The sequence below is a fragment of the Pelecanus crispus genome, chromosome 13, assembly GCF_030463565.1.
Source record: "Pelecanus crispus isolate bPelCri1 chromosome 13, bPelCri1.pri, whole genome shotgun sequence".
In the NCBI taxonomy this organism is placed as follows: domain Eukaryota; kingdom Metazoa; phylum Chordata; class Aves; order Pelecaniformes; family Pelecanidae; genus Pelecanus; species Pelecanus crispus.
This window is the reverse complement of record NC_134655.1, coordinates 1,554,165-1,570,415: the sequence shown is the minus strand read 5'-3', so window position 1 is coordinate 1,570,415 and position 16,251 is coordinate 1,554,165. Positions and strand designations below refer to the sequence as shown.

The window sequence follows — 16,251 nt, the reverse complement described above, 5'->3', positions numbered from 1 at the left end:
TCCACCCGCCCACCCTCCTCTCCGCTTCCCACCGTTCTCCATGTCCTCAAACCAACGCTTCCTCACTCGAGCCCCTTGGCAGATCAAATACAGTGTATGCAGCACGTTCCTGGGGAAGCTGCACGGCGTACAGGGCGCGAGAGCCGAGTTCAGCGTCCAACACGGACAAGCTCATCCAGCTGCAGGAATCCCAGCCCAGAGCAGAGTCTGGTGTATCCCCCCCCCCTCCCACCCAAAACATGTACATGACAGTGTCCAAGTCCACACATCCAGGGAGGGTTGGGAGCTACAGGCGGCTACTGCAGAAGTCAGAGGGAAGAAGGTTGGTGGTCAGCAGCTGCTACAAGGAAGAGCTGAACAGGTTCAACGTGGAGGAAGGAGGGAGGGAAAAAACCCAAGAACAAACTCAAAAGGAGGCAAAGGATTCGGGGGTCGGATGTCTACCTTCTAGGCAACAGCCAGCACAGGAGAGGAGAGGGAGAGTTGGTGTTTGGGTTGTGGGTTTTTTTTTTTTTGTGTCACTCACGATAGAAAACATATTCAGTGTAAGAGGTCCAGATCCTGTCATCTGTCTGGTCATGGGCGAAGGCACAGGTGCCTGTGGAGTTGCAAGCCACCATGTGGAAGCCAGCATCGGCCAGTTTATCAAAGGCTTGCTCCAGGAAGGTGAATTTGAGGTAGTACCTGGAGGTGTACCTCTCCGGGGGCCTGTCCGGGTCCCTGCTCTCGTTCAAGGTATCGCCAAAGACCTCCTTGGCCAGCGATGTCTTACCACAGACCATGATCCGTGCCACCCTGCGGAACTTGGCATCCGTCTGGCTGTCCCTGCCCAGGGTGTAGGAGCCCCGGTAGCCGATGGTGATGAAACCTGCCCTGCGGACATCGGTGCCGGTAGCACCCACACCAGCGGTGACAGCACCCCCGGGGCCACCAGCCACAGCACTGGGGAGCGTGGCACTGGCGGAGCTCAGGTTGCGGGTGGCATCTGCGTTGGGGGAGAGCTCCTCCGGGTCGCTTTGGCATGGGTCGTCTCCCAGCGAGTTCTGCTTGCTGAGCTTGGGGGCCAGCATCTTCACAAGCTCCGGCAGCATGAAGTACTCGGCCTCTCGCTGCAGGCGGCTCCTCTCCGGGAAGTGGTCAGGCAGCACCAGCTGCTGGTCCCTCATGTAATCCAAGATGTAGCGGAAGAGGAACCCATCCCGATCCACGAAGAACCGTCCCTTGCTGTCGCGGGCCAGGGAGCGGACGTTCTTCTGGGTGAACATCTCCCAGAGGAGCGAGCCAGGCACGCTGACCAAGGTGGGGTGGCGGGTGATGTAGACTTGTCCACCCACATTGAGTTCAATGATCTCAGGGAAAGGGAAGTCCTCGCTGGGTTTGGCACAGCCCGCGTTGTCTGCCAGGGCCATAGTGAGCTACCGCTGCCTTCCCACCTGCAACAAAAAGCAGCACTGTGCCAATGGTAAGCCTGCCAGCAAATGCAGCTCATCGTCCCACCGATCCCAAGCCAGATCACGCTTGCTTTGGGTCAGCAAGCAGTGCAGGATCAGGTCCCTGCCTCTCCAGGAGCCCAGACGTCAGCACTCTTCCCTAACCCCTGGCTCTCGGAATAAGCAGCATTAGCCAACGCCGCCTTCCCTTCCACGCCACAAGAAGGGAAGAGCATTGCCCATGGTCTGAACACACCGTCTCCATCTGCAGCCCTCCCAGCAGTCAGCTCCTGTGGCTGGGGTTCAGCACCTTTGCCAAGGATGGCATGGTGACGCTGTACTGATGTCAACAACAGGAAAGCCAGGACTGTTACACCCTGGGTCTGACCGGCGACCTGCCTGGCCCAGCATCCTGCCGGTCAGGAGGAGCTGCCGAGCATGCCAAGGGAGGACCGCATTACGGCGCAGCGTCTCCTGCCGAGCCGGTGAGCTGGAGGGGTGTTCATGGTCCCACGTGAGGAGCACCCACAGGTCTGCCAGAAAAGCAAATGCTAGATACCACTATAAAGGAGAGAGTGACAGTGCCTTTTGGCACTCCTGCTCCACCCTTGCTCCTGGAAAGTACTCAACAGAGACTCGAGGCCAAGCTGAGAGCAGGTGAGAGATGGCAAAATCTCTCCAAGGGTCCGGGACCAAGGCAAATACTGGGCTACTGCTACAGCCTCGGGCCAGATGCCATGCTTTTATACATTTTCCAGGGGCCAGCTGATTCTTATGCATCTCTTGACACTGCAAATCAGCGCTTACATAAACCTGGCTCGGCAGACGGACTCTAGATCCAGCCTGGCCAAGCCATGCTCCGTGCAGGGATTTGGGAGACCACGGAGAAAAGAGGTTTCCCTGCACAATCCCTAACTGCCTGGCGGGGTTGGCCTGAAGCCTTGCCCACTCCCCTGAGCGATGTTAGGGCAGCCCTGGGACTGCTTTGAAGTTGGCAGTAGCTGCCTGCACCCACTCCTGGGGACTGGTCCCGCAGCCAAAAACCAACACTGAAGGATCAGGAGCAGTAAGAGAAGATCCTAACGCACATTTCAGAGAAGGTGAAGGGCAAAGCTAAAACTCTGTGGGGCACTTTTGGGTGGTGGGGAGAGCCGAGCTTGCATTTCTCGGCCACACGCCTCCTCCCAGCTTGTAGGGATGTTCAGGGAGAATTGGGTTTGAACGGGGAGCAACTCGGGCGAGCCTCTGCTGAGGAGGAGACTGCGAGAGGAAGAGACTGCAAGGATCGGGAAGAGGATCAGCACGGTCCACCTGGCTTCCAGCTTCCCAAATCCCCTCCCGCAGTGGCTTTTAGCCCTTTGGTGCCATGCCCACGCCACTCTTCCCCGGCTCCAGCGGAGCAGGCAGGAGCCTGCCTGTGCCTGGAGCTCATCGGGCAAGAGCCAGGTGCCTTTGTCACGGCTGGGGGAGGCTGAGGGCTGCAGCTGGGCTGCCCACAGCGGGGAGAGGAGTTTGCAGGGGTGGGGGGGACACACGCACGCGAGGAAAGCCGCCCCCCGCCTGCCCGATGCACGGAGCGCGTTTGCCGGCGGACTGCAACCCCTGCCCGCAGCCGGCAAAAAGCCAACGGGACAGCGGTGCCAGGAGCCGGAGCCAGCCCCAGCCCCGGGGGACGGGACCCCTCTCCTGCCCACCCCCCCGCTGCCTGCCCCAGCCCAGCGGGGCCGGGCCCCCGCCGCCCCCGTTACCTGCGCAGGGCGGCCCGGCCGCTCCTCTCCGCTCCGCTCCCCGCCGCTCCGCTCCGCTCCGCCGTGCCCGCCCGGCCCTGGCCCCGCCGTTTTATGCTCGGGAAGGCGGCGAGCGCCGGCCCCCGCCGGCCCCGGGCCCGCCCCGCCCCCGCCCTCCCTCCCCGCCCCCCCCCCCCGCTGCCGACTCCATCCCCCGTCCCCCACATCCCTGCACCCACCGGGAAGCTCCGTGCCGGGGCCGGGCGAGGCCGGGGGATCCCGGGGGTCACCCCCTTGCATCCCCCGGCAAAGCGGGGTTTGGCTCTAGAGCCGTCACCCAGCCGGGCAAAGCATTGCAGCACCCCGGCCCCCCCGGCAGGTCCCGGGGGCTGCCTGCCCTGCACCCTGTCCTGGTTTCAGCTGGGATAGAGTTAATTTTCTTCCTAGGAGCTGGCACAGTGCTGTGTTTTGGATTTAGGATGAGAAGAACGCTGGTAACACGCTGATGGTTTAGTTGTTGCTCAGCACTGCTTATGCCAGTCAAGGGCTTTTCAGCTTCCCCTGCTCTGCTAGGGGCACAAGGAGCTGGGAGGGGGCACAGCCAGAAGAGTTGATCCCAACTGGCCCAAGGGCCATTCCATACCATACGGCGTCATGGGCAGTATAGAAACTGGGGGGGTTGGCCGGGGAGCAGCGATCGCTGCTGGGAACTGGCTGGGCATCGGTCGGCGGGTGGTGAGCAATTGCATTGGGCAGCACTTGCTTTGGATATTGTTATTATTATTATAATTCTTATATTATTATTATTATCATTACTATTTTACTTTATTTCAATTATTAAACTGTTCTTATCTCACCCCAGGAGTGTTTCTCACTCTCACTCCTCCGATCCTCTCCCCCATCCCACCGGGGCAGGGGGAGTGAGCGAGCGGCTGCGTGGTGCTGAGCTGGGGCTGGGGCTGAACCACAACAACCCCCAGCCCCAAGCTGGGCATGGGAAGGGGATGGCAGCCCTTAAGATGCTGCCCTGTTTTGCACAAAGTGCTTTGCCCGCTCGGGGTGCGGTGGTGGGAGTCGATGGTGGCCCTCTTCGCCCCAGCTGCAGGCAGGAGTGGGTGTTTGGCAGGGGAGCGTGGCCAGCTGGTAGCCCCAGCCTGGCCAAACTGGGCCAGAGGGGTGAATCGCCCAGGGCCTGGCACCATTTCGGCTGGGTGACCTGCTGCGGGGCTGAGCACGAACCACAGACCCCAGGGGCTCGGTGTGCTTGGGGAACCATGGGAGGATGCAAGACCCTGGGTGAGAGGTGGAATAGAATAGAATAGAATAGAATAGAATAGAATAGAATAGAATCGAATCGAATCGAATCGAATCGAACCATTAAGGTTGGAAAAGACCTCTAAGATCATTTAGTCCAACCGTCACATGGGACGCGGTCATTTGGGAAGTGGCCCCCCAAACCACCTGGTTGCCAGGGCATCCCTCATGCCTCTAGCCTGGCCTGGCTGTAGCCACCCTCCCGCTGTCCCAGCTCATGCCCCAAATCCCACGTCTCCATCGCCATGGGAAATGGGATCTTCACGGTGCTCGGAGGGGTGAGCGCAGCTCCAACGAGCACGTATCATCTCTTTTGGGTGGCTCAGGTACCCGGGGCAGTAATGACACAGAGCAGGATGCTCAAGGACCACAGATCCTTGTCCAAAGGGCCACCGCTTGTTGGAGTCCCTTCTGCTCTATCTTCACCAATATTCACACCTACGTCACGGCCAGCTCGGGGACACCTCGAGTTCCACGTGGCAATGTGTAGCCACAGAGCCCCACAGCTGGCCAAGGCTGTGCAGAGCCAGGGAATTAGGAATGGGAACAAGGTCACTCTTCTGCCCCAGACAATGCGCTCAGGGTCTGTTGAAAACTTCTGCTTGTTCGGTCCATGTTGCTGTTCCTGGGATAATTTTATATTCTTGATCTGTAGGGACGAAGTCCCCTTTCCCAGGGTACGAATAACACCTGGTGGGGTGCTTACCCCGCTGTGACAGCCTGTTTGTTAGTGCTGGTAAAGCCAGGCATGAGAAGAGGGAATCCATCTCTTTTTTGTTTGTTTAAAAAGGCCAGTTTTCTGTAAAGATAGGAAAACAGAATGTCTCCAAACAACATCTCAGTATTTGCCCATTTCCTAAAAGTCTGATGAAGGCAGCCTAAAATCCAACTTTCTGTGACAGCGCAGCTGACCTGAGTTTATGAATTTATTTACCTGTACCTGTCAGATTTTGTAAGGGCAGAAGATATAATTTCTACTCCACCTAAAGATCAGATCCCACACGGGGTCTGGGAACTTAAGCCCCAGGAAATTTTCTGTTTGGGTTTCTCATTGCTGCTTTCTTGTATCCCAGCAGTATCATTGCGCAGATGTGTGATACGGTCACCAGAAGCACAGTGAGAGATGGGATGTCTCTCGGAATAAACAAGCCAGGATGCTGTTCCCTGGGTCTGTCAGTATTCTGAAAGAATAAATCCGTCGGTATCAGTCTTGCGGTAGCGAGGCAAAGGCTACCTGAAGAATGCGCTGACACGGAAAACAAACGCGGCATGGCTATGCAAAGAGCGCCCGGTGGAGGGCACGGCCTCGGCATTCAAATGAGCTCATGGATCAGCTTTTGTGTGTGTCCCGTCAGGGCTGTTTGCTTATTTTTCTATAAATTGCAGGGCTGTCTGCCAGCGGCTCTGTCTGCAGGTAAGCAGGTGAGAGTTCCTGAAAAATCCCACATTAGTGGATGTGTCTGGAATTCAGCAGCATCCTGTGAATTCAGGGTTTGTGATTATTAGAGATGTGGATCAGGGCTGCGAAGGCTAACTTTTCAGACATTAAAATGGGAACTTTCACCTGTGCATATTTTGTGGAATATATTTATAGGTGGGGGAAAGTTAAAAATGGGATGAAGTGTTTTGAGATTATAGAAATGAACAACAAAAAAATACCTAAAACTAAAAAAATAGAAAAATAAAAGGAAGGGGAAATACAAAATGTTTTTACTATTGTAACTTTTTTACCTCAGAATTTTCTTTCACCTGCCAATGCTATAACTTAAAAGAAAAAGATGTTGAAAACTTGGAGAGCAAAATTCCTCCTCACCAGACTGTTGTGTAAAATGATTACAGCTGGGTATTGGACCTAACCAAAATTCTGGCTGGGATGGATGGATGGATGGATGGATGGATGGATGGATAATAGAGATTGCTTTGCTCAACAGGTAGTTGAAGCATCTTCTTTGAAAATGGGCTGTCGGCAAATTTAGTCACCATGAGCCTGTTTGGGTAGTAGGGTTGGGTGAGGATGAAATCCAGTGTATTTCTGTCTCATTCTTCTGGAGGCCTGATCCAATGTGACTGTAAGTTAATTGAAAAATTCCCAGTGAATTTTCAGCTCTTTCAGGCTACAGCTCTCTATCTCCGGAAGATGCCGTGACCCCAACCATAATCAAAGTGAATGGTTCAGCACTTGAGACCACCCTCCCTCTCACCCATCCTGGCTCACTAGGAAGAAGTGAAGAGAAGCAAAGGACACAGAAAAAACCTCTCTGGACCAATTTCTGTGCTTCTCCCTGGCCAAAATCCTGGTGGCAGTCTTACAAAACCTCATCTGATGCCAGCACGGGCAGCCGTGGACTAAGGAGCCCTGTTAAAAAGGCTTTTGGTCGTGAGCAAATGTGAGCAGCCGGATGCAAATAGCAGGCAGGCTGTGCGTGCGCAGTTGTGCTTCGCATTAGAACCTCCGCTGTGGGCTGGAACTCCATAAAACACCCTGGTGTGCCCAGTGGGAAGGGTTGCCCACTCAACATTCCCCGAGCCACAAGGACTGGGGGCTGTGGGTTTTGTTTGAAGGAGCCCCCGTTGCTTGTGTGTCCCTCCCAGCGCCGGTGCAACAAGGGCAAAGGCTCTGAACGTGCGGGAAGGGAAAGCTGGAGCGGGTCGGTCTGGTGAGTATATCAGCCTTTATTTGCTGGAATTACTGACGTTAAGTTTCTCCTCCATCCAGACCAATATTTTCCCCAACTCTGTCAGAAAGTGATCTCCTTGAGACCTAACAGTGCTCCATCAAACTTCGTTGAAATTGCCCAAAGAATTCAAAATACATGGGGGAGGGCAGACGCAGAGGCACGCTGCCTCGCACACAGCACGCACACACGCGTGCCTGATCTTGTTTCCTTAGAAAACAAGCCTAAAAATAACCTGAATTTGATAATGTATTTGGAAGGCTACAAAAGCAAGGCTGCCCGGCGGGAAATTAGTTGGAGGCTCCTTGCAGAAAATGCTCTGCCCAGTGCCCTTGGCAAGGTGGCATCCCTGCCCGGAGTGGGAGCTGTGAGGCTGGAGGGATGGGGACCTTATTTTGGGGTCAGCGGAGTTATCCTGGAGGCCGTGCACCATCGTGCTGAGAGACTTGGGGTGGGAGCCCAGGACAGGCATGGTGAGAGGAGGACAGCGGGGAGGATACTGGTGCTGAGGTCTTGGGAAGCTGTGGAGAAAACGTCATTTGCCTCAGCTGCTCAACGCAGGGCTCCAGGCATGTAGCAAATACCTCCAGCTGTGTATTTACCCCGCGTCTGTGCCACTACGTCCTGGAAGAGCGAGTTCAGTTGCTCTCCTCCGGCCTCCCTTTGGCCGGGAGCGATGAATATTAGACGGCACTTTCCTCTCCTGTTGGTGTTCCAGTGGATTAGACTCGTTCTGCCTGCAAATTCCCATCCACCATCATCTGAGCAACAGTTCAGCCCCTTGAATTCCTCACGCCAACCCCTGCGCTTGTCTTGTGGGACGTAACACTGCTGCCTTCAATAGACCTTCCCGTCTAAGTGAAAATGCACTGTGCTGCTTTAGTGCTTTGTCCTCCACATTACTGAGACTCAAATTGGTGCAAATGTTTTCATGAGCTGAAATGGAAAGTGTCCAGGCCACTGCTGACACGTCTTGAGGCAACTTGAAGCATGATCTCCAGAGGAGGGGAAGACGTTTGGCACCGTAGAAGTGATGAGGGGGCCTGGAAACTCAGAAGAAGTTGCCAAGAGGTTTTATAAACCAGCTTTTACAAGTTCTTCCAAAAAAGAACGAAACAAGAATTTGGGTCCCTCTCTGACTTCTGAAGACTTTTATCAACCACAACAGTGGAACATGATTCATTGGCGTCCCAAGAGAAGGAAGGAATGGGCTTAATGTGTGTTTGTTTGTGTCCACTCTGTTATTACACAGAATGTGGTCTGGTGATTGCAAGGAAGGTGCTGGCATAGCTTCCTGGCTGCTATTTCCAGCCTTTCTTGTTTTCTGAGCTTGGACACAATTCACTTCACCTCGCGGTGCCTCGACCTCCTCATCCGCAGGCTGGGGGGTCCTGCCCGCTCTCCAGTCACCATGAGCATTGCTAAAAGCCCCATTGTGCTGCTCCAAAACTCTTTGAAAGGCCTTTAAATACGTATTTTTAAGGGCTGAAAGGAGTATAAACTGAAAATAAGACAGAAATTTTTCCATTGCCTGACTTTTTTCTCAGCTAAAAAATAAAAAAATATAATAAATCAGTTATGCGCCCTGTTCCGCTGATGATCTTGTGATACATCACTTTGCAAGGATGTTGTCACAGAGAAGCGATGCTGCTACATCTGCTTGATCGGTTTCTTATCTAGAGATAACAAGGAGAAATGCGTGTTGAGGAAGGAATATTTATTAGAGGAAAAATCCCATATTTCACGTGCGTCAGAAGGGTCCAGCACACAGAGATTCAAATTCCACTGTGCCACTGTTATGATTCACGAATGATGGCTAAATGCAGGAATCTTTCATCCTTAAACAAAGTGGAGCTAGTCCTAAAAAGGCAGCAGAAGCCCTGAGTGCAAGACTCTTAGGGGGCACTGCATTAATTTTAATACATTCAGGGTCTTATGGCTGTACCACCATCAGTCAGTGGGAAAATCACCCTTTGCAGCACCTCTGTTCCTTCCCCCGTACTTCCAGCTCTGTCTCCCTCTTCCCCATCGTCATTTCTCCTCTCTTCTTCCTCTGTGCAGTGTTTCTTTCAGCTTTCCTCTTGCTGTTCCCTCTCTATATGCTAATTAAAATCCCACCCTGGGGTTTTCGAGTGCCAGTGAGAATAGCAGAGGGTCAAAGGGGCTCTCACCCCTGAGTCACTGATCCCGCGCAGGCTCCTAGATGCCCATAAATCAGCAGCAAACCCCCACCGGCAAAACCGAGACATGTCTTTGGCTCTCTTCCTTCAACTCCCTTCTCCAGGAGCCGTACAGGTCTGCTGGTAGGCACAGACCACATGCACACGTGAAGGGAAACAGAAGCGACGATCCTTTCGTGGCTCTGCCTCTAACACCCCTCTGCTCTCCCTGCTGAGGACTTGCTGTGTCTGCATGAGTAGCATGGAAACTTCAGCCATTGCCAGCTTCTATAAAAAGTGATTAATCTGCTTCTGCTTGGTGAGGAGCTCAGGTGGCTTTGCCACGCTGGGAACGGAGGGGGTAAGCGGCCTCGTACATCTGACCCCGGCTGTCGTGGTCCTGTTTGAGACTTCAGGCTGGCATTTCAATAATTTACTTACACATCTTACCTTTCCCATTTTTAGCAGCATCTGCCAACTTGCACGACAGTTGTGTCCTTTCCGTGACAGATAGGTTTGGACAAGGAAGGAAAAAGGCTGCGCTTAATGGTGCGCTTTAATTGGCTTTTCATTATGAAAGCGTAGCCATCTCTGCAGCAAAGCGCAGTTAGAAATCAGTAGCGGGATGAGGACTAGGCTGAAAACTCCTCCCAGAATGTGGGAGTTGCTGAGGATCAAGGTTTTGGTTCAGTGTCATCACTACAGGAGGATTTTCTAGGATCCTCTTGGGCAGTGATGAAACCGGCATCATCACCACTGACTTCAGGGGTGATGGAAATACCGTATCGGAGTTCTGTTTCCCTCCTGTGCAATATTTGCTACCAGTAACAAGAACATGCGTATCCACTGATCTCATTTCACCATCTGGAGTCAGGAACTGGATGGCCAGTTGAAACTACTCATCCCTAAAGCAGAGGTGTTTCACACAGTCTTTTCTTCACACCTCTTTCAAGCTGGTAAATTAAAACCATGATGTAGGAACGCAAATGCCACTGCATTTCAGAGCAAAGCCCAGCAGGGAAGGATGCTGGAGCAGGTTTGGATGTATTTCACCATGTCTTTAGTACTCAGAGGGAAGCGGGGTTAGGAATGGCCTGGCCGTAGCAGAAGCATCTTCTGAAAAGCAGCAGAGCACCTCTGAGCAAGTGGGACCTCGGTACACTAAGCACTCCTGATGTTTCTCTGCCTTGCACTCACTGTGATCACTCTGGAGGACATCTCACCCCCAAGTGAATTCTCCAGACCAAATTCTGCCCTCAGTACAAGCCGGTAACCCAGCCAGTTCGACCTTTTGCTGAAGCAGCTGCCATGGCCTTTGCCTTATCAAAATATCTCGCTCATAATGGTACTTGGGTACTCCCTGCAAAAGCAAACATCCTGCCCGCTGTGTTTCTAGGATGCAGAGCATTTAGACAGTGAGCTGGAAACAACCTGGGCTATAAAGCTTTCCATGTACACTTAGATTTGCATACAGAGAGGATATATTTAGGTGCTATTCAGTAAGACCCAAGCTTGCATCATACAACAGAGAGATGTGATAAGAAGAAGAAGACCTAAAGTCTAAACCGAGGTAGGTGGCAGGCGGGTTGCAGGAGCAACCTATGTCAGCCTCGTTGCAGACAGTCTGTTCCTTGGGCTCTGCCAACGCAGTGCCCCAGGGTGAAGATGCCATCTGGCTCAGCAGAGCAGCCAGCCTGAGGACAGTGCTGGTGCAAGCAGAGGGGGATTGGAGGATCTGCTTCAGCACATGCTTGTTTTAAAGCCAGCATTTCTGCAGACCTGACTGGCAGACTGCTCATTGCATCCCAGCTTGGGGCTGGGGCTGAATCAGGGTGGAGGAACATGGGGTAAACCAGAAATGCCAGCCCATCTGCTCTATCAAACCTTGGATCCGGAAAACCCCAGTGTTGCCCTTGAAGGGAGTGAGCTGTGGTGAATCTCTCTGGACCATCGAAGAAGCCTGCTGGCCCTGTGTGCTGAGCAGCACGTCACGGCAATAAATCCAGGGCACCCTAAAGCAAGCTCTCGTGTCTGCCCTCCCTGTACTCTCCTGCAAATGGGAGAGCCTTTGACCTCAGAGATTTCCATGTCTCCCAGCTTAGACAAGTTTCTAGTACTGTATTAATGCTGCAGATGAGAAAAAAATCCTATATGCTCAACATGATATGAGGACACCTGCAAATCACAAAAGGACAAAAGGAGCATTTTCAGAAGACCATAAAGCTTGCTTTCAGCCTGAGGTGCAAAGGAAATGGCTCAAACACTCCTGACTCAGGAGAAGGGAGGACCAAGCTGTTTCTGAGATACGCGCGGGAGTGCCTGAAAAACTCTTTGTCTACGTGCTACAGCCCCTTGGAAACTGGGCTGTAGCATCAAACTCCACAGCTTTGGTCTGTCTCTGCTAGAAACACCGTCTCTCACATGGTAACAGCAATGCAGTGTTGTAGATCTGCCAGGAATGTAGGCTAGAAGAGTCCTCCAAGGTCATCTAGTCCCAACCTGTGCTATCGCACCAGCCTCATCATACAAACAATCTCCTGAATGTACCAAATTCCACCTAGAAAGTGGCCAGGATTTTTACCACCACAACTCTTACTAAAAGAGATCACGCTGAGAGCCTTCTCGTCTCCAGCCTAAATGGGTACATGGCTTGTTCTTTCCACTTCTTCTCATGTCGCCATCGTCCTTTAGCTCAGACAGGTCTTGTCCCTTCTGCCCCTTCACAAGTAGCCTGAAACTCAGAGAGGGAGAAAGACTTGCCTGATTTACCACTGTCATAGCAGGTCAAAGACAAGGCAGGACTGAAACCCAAAGCAACCTACCAGCCACGGGCTAGCACAAGCAAGAACTGGAGGGGGGTTAGAAACATCAAGGGGCTCAATTCCCGCCCTCTTGGCAAAGCAGACGGGATTTACTGCCCCCATTTTGCAGATGGAGAGACCGAGGCACAAGGGCATCGACGCGACTTTGCCAGCTGTGGGAGCCAAGGATCAATTTTGGAAAGCACGGTCTTATTCAAGACTATGCTGAGGAAACTTGTTGGCCTATTTTTCTGGTGACGTGCCCTGCGTGCCTCATGACCTTGAGTACGCCGGTAGTGCCAACGCTCAGCAGAGAGCGGATATTCTGCTCTTTTTCCAGCAGCTTTTACTGGACATGATGCTGGGTGTGCTGGGGGAGGCTCTCTTGACCATGCAATACAGCTCAGTGATCTTCCACTTCTTCTGATCCAACTATTTCTGGATGTATGTGTCCAAGTGGCAGCTGAGTTTTTTGGTGTTATTTGCAGCTGATGAAGGCTTTGAAAAATCATAGCCTTGGGTTTCCCACAGTGCCTTGTTTTAAGCAAGGTTCATGTGAGGTGAGAGTTTCAGGAACACATGCACAAGCTTGTCTTAAGCTGGCCCCAAATTTACTTACCACTGCTTTAGTTACACTGGGTTCCCAGGAGAATGCACAAGAAGAGGATAGCGGAGGACTGGTTCCAGCTCCTGCAGGCTGAGGCTGCTGGAGCAGTCGCACCAGTCTATATACGGTGGCAGGGAGCAAAACCAGCTGAATTAAAGTGGGCCAGTTCCTGTGTGGTTCCCAGCTGACAGTAGAACTCAATACTTATATTCCCAGTTTAGCCTATGTTGCAAATCTCTCTCTTGCACGCGCCCCTCCTAGATATCATTTCATCTAATTAATCTGATTATCTGTACAAGCTAGCAGGAAAAGAAATCTTAATAGCTAGCTAAATGTGCTGAATTAATAGATATTTATTAGTATTCATTGTATTTATCACCACCTCGCTGTGCTAGAACTGTGAAAACATAGGGAAAAAGAGCGATAACCCTCTTCCCAGTTTATAACTCATGTCGGATCAAACCTTTATCTCATCTCTGCACATATCATACAAAGCTCCAACTGCTATGAAATCCAGGTGGGGACACACACAAAAAAAGACCATGAACAGCTTGAGAGAAGCTTTTAGACCGGTGTTCTGTGAGCACCAGAGCCAGCTGGGACCACGACTGCCCAACAGCCTGTTTGCACCGTGCAGGCTCTTCAGCAGAAGCGTTACAAGGAAGAGCTGTTAGAACCATGTTTTGGTTTCAATTTTGACTTTGAAGCAGAGTTCCTATATCTGAGGTCACTTGTTATGCACTAAACACTGGATTGCAGGACAAGGTACATTAGGGGGGAATCTGGTTGTTTTTTTTCCTTTATTTTCTTCTTTATCCCCCCTTTTAAATTACTCTCCCAATACCATACAGCCAAACACAGAAGAAAACCCCAAAACTCCCAGCCCTTCCGCTCCTGTGCTTCAACCCCTGGACAATGCTTCCTCCTATGGGCTGTTGTGTTCATTTTCAGCATTAAAGACCCGGCGCTGCTTGCAGCACAGCCTAGCACAGGCTACTGCAGTCGTAGCCTATTTATATAATGCCCTAAAGGTCAAGGAAAAAGATAAACTTAATGCAACTTCGACAACAGAGTCCATCATAGCACGGTTACACTAGTGTTGTGGTTATGAAGAAATAAATAACAGTGGCCAGAGCTTGGCTAAATACTCCCTAAATGTGGCCTCAGAGGTGGTTGAGCCCTGCCCCACGCTCTCCAGGCTCTAGAGCCAGGCTTGAGGGTAACGGCATTGCCTGGCGACAGCTTCTCATTTCGCAGCGTTTTGCCTTTAGGCAGCTCGTGGGTTTGGAAGCTGGGGGTGGGCAGGGGATGGGGCTTGGGTGTGATGGGCACATTTCATTCCTCGTCCTCTTTGGGAGTGTTTATCATCTCTGGAGTGACTATCTACTGAAACATCCCCAGGAGTGAGCTGGGGATTGCTGCCTTTTTTAGCCTAGTGGCAGCTCTTTTTAATTGACTGGTGGCTTTCCAGTTGAGATGGGTGTCCAAGACAGCAGGACTCACCCACAGGACACTCCTGCGTCCCCACTGACGGCAGATGTTTCATCCACCAGCCCACGCACCCAGGCTCTGCCGTCAGAGCGAGGCGTGCTGCCCTCTGTGAATCCTCCAGATGCGCAGTTCACCACCAACAAAGCTCCGAAGGGAGCCAGGATGGGGCCAAAACATCAGCTTCCCTCCCCTGTGGAGCTGAGCCATGGAGGAGCTGGGGTTGCTCTCCTGCCTTCCCTCCCTGAGCACAAGCAGAGAGCAAAGGCGTACGAGAGGGTCACAGCTCTGTCCCAAAGGTGGTTTCCACCCTGAAACCTCATAGCATGCTTCAATGGATGAATCTAGGTGCCTTGTTTTCCACAGCACAGATCCTCTCTGCAAGCCTGGACACAGGGGATGATAAAGAACATAAAGCCTCACCTCACACAAGCCCAATTTTTGTTTTAATTCACCCTTTCCCCATCCAAACATTAGCTTACGCCGCTTCGCAAAGTGCCACTTAAGAGCTGTACAGGTGGATTTAACTAGAACTGGACAAACCCCAAAGCGATCCATTGAAAACATGAAAGCATTTGTCCCCTGGCATCTCCTGACTACTCGCCATTGTGTTTCCATAGAGAGCACAGTGACAGCGATGGTCATGCTACCGCTAGAATAGGTGACTCAGACTTTGCCCTCACATTACCTGCTTGAAATGCTCAGCTGTCAGCCCTGCCATGTGTTTAGCTTAAATTATTGCCAGAAATTATGCCATGGCAATGCTGGGCAACCTGCACACTAGCAGCGCTGGAAAAATCCGCTACAAATAATGACGGTATTTAACATTTTCCATCAAAAAAATGCCAAAGTATTTTCTAAACACAGGTCCGTGACCTCTGTTGCCCTTGCAAACAAGAAAGTGGGATCACCATTTATGGAGCAAGCAACTTCTCAAAGATCCCACAGGCAGTCTGCAGGACAGGTGAGAGAGGACGCCGGAGATGGACGCCAAAGCTACCAGCATCTCTCCTCCATCTGCAACATGCCCACTCCACAGTTCTGGCCAGAACTAATATTTTGTCTTTTTCTTATTACTTCCCTCCTTCTGAGCATCAAAAGTGTCATTCAGGCAGAAGCAAGTTGACACTCTCAATATTTAAGGGAGTTTGAGGAGGAACATGCTTGATTGCACCCCCCTCCAGAGGAATGCATCAGGCGCCGGGCCAAAAGCACAACAGCTGTTAAGGCCACAAAACTGTGGCTAAGGAAGCATGAAAAAATGCTGAATGGACATAAAATCGGAGGCAGGAATTTAAAGAAGCTCACTGTAATTACCCTGCAACACATCTGGCTGTAACATATGGCTTTACCCTCCATCATCATTTTGCTAGTGGTCTAACTCCTGACATGCCCTTGCTCTGTCCCTGTTCCATGAACTCTTGTCTCCTCTCGCCCGTCTCAAGGCGGTGCTCGCCTCCCTCACAAACATTAAGTTCTGCTGTGGAGTGGCTACAACCTAAATGGACGATCTGGATCACTGTCCTCATCCTACAAAAGGGGACCCAGGTCACAGAGCGGTGAGCGATTTCCCCACGGTCACACAAGGAGCAGCAATGACAGGAAGGAAATGTCTTGCAAAGGACATAACTGAGGATTCAGAAACGTTGCAGTTCAGCACTGAGCAGAAGCCAAGATGTTTTGGAGGTTTTCCATGCACAAAATGTAAGACCTGCCCAGCCTGCGTGTTTCGGTCTTTGCTGTGAACCAGGCCTGGTAAGAGCCTGGACCTGGCTCTTCTACAGGTGCGTGAGTCTTTGTCACGTCCAAACTGCTAAGGGTCCAGCTGTGCAAGGGTGGCAGGTCCTGCTCTGGAGCAGTTCTCCCACTTTGAGCCCACGACAGCTTCACCAGGGAGATGTCCCTCAAAACTGCTGCTCCAACAAAAAAGTTCTGGTGTCCATGACTCAGTATTTCCATTTTCTTGGAAAACTCCCAGCCACTTCAGAAAATGGCCCGGGGCCACCACCTGAGCCACAGGACTCTCCTCCTCCCCTCACCCTCTATCCTT

General features: G+C 52.0%; 1 protein-coding gene across 1 annotated transcript; it reads right to left on the bottom strand.

Annotated features, from left to right (window-relative positions):
• Positions 1–231: 231 nt before the first annotated feature.
• On the bottom strand, positions 232–3,209 carry LOC104029899 (BTB/POZ domain-containing protein KCTD12). Its single transcript, XM_075720583.1, has 2 exons — positions 3,179–3,209; positions 232–1,433 (listed from the first exon to the last, which is right to left on the bottom strand). The coding sequence occupies exon 2, from the start codon at positions 1,407–1,409 to the stop codon at positions 519–521; it is 891 nt and encodes a 296-aa protein (XP_075576698.1). The 5' UTR covers positions 1,410–1,433; positions 3,179–3,209; the 3' UTR covers positions 232–518.
• Between the last annotated feature and the right edge of the window lie 13,042 nt (positions 3,210–16,251).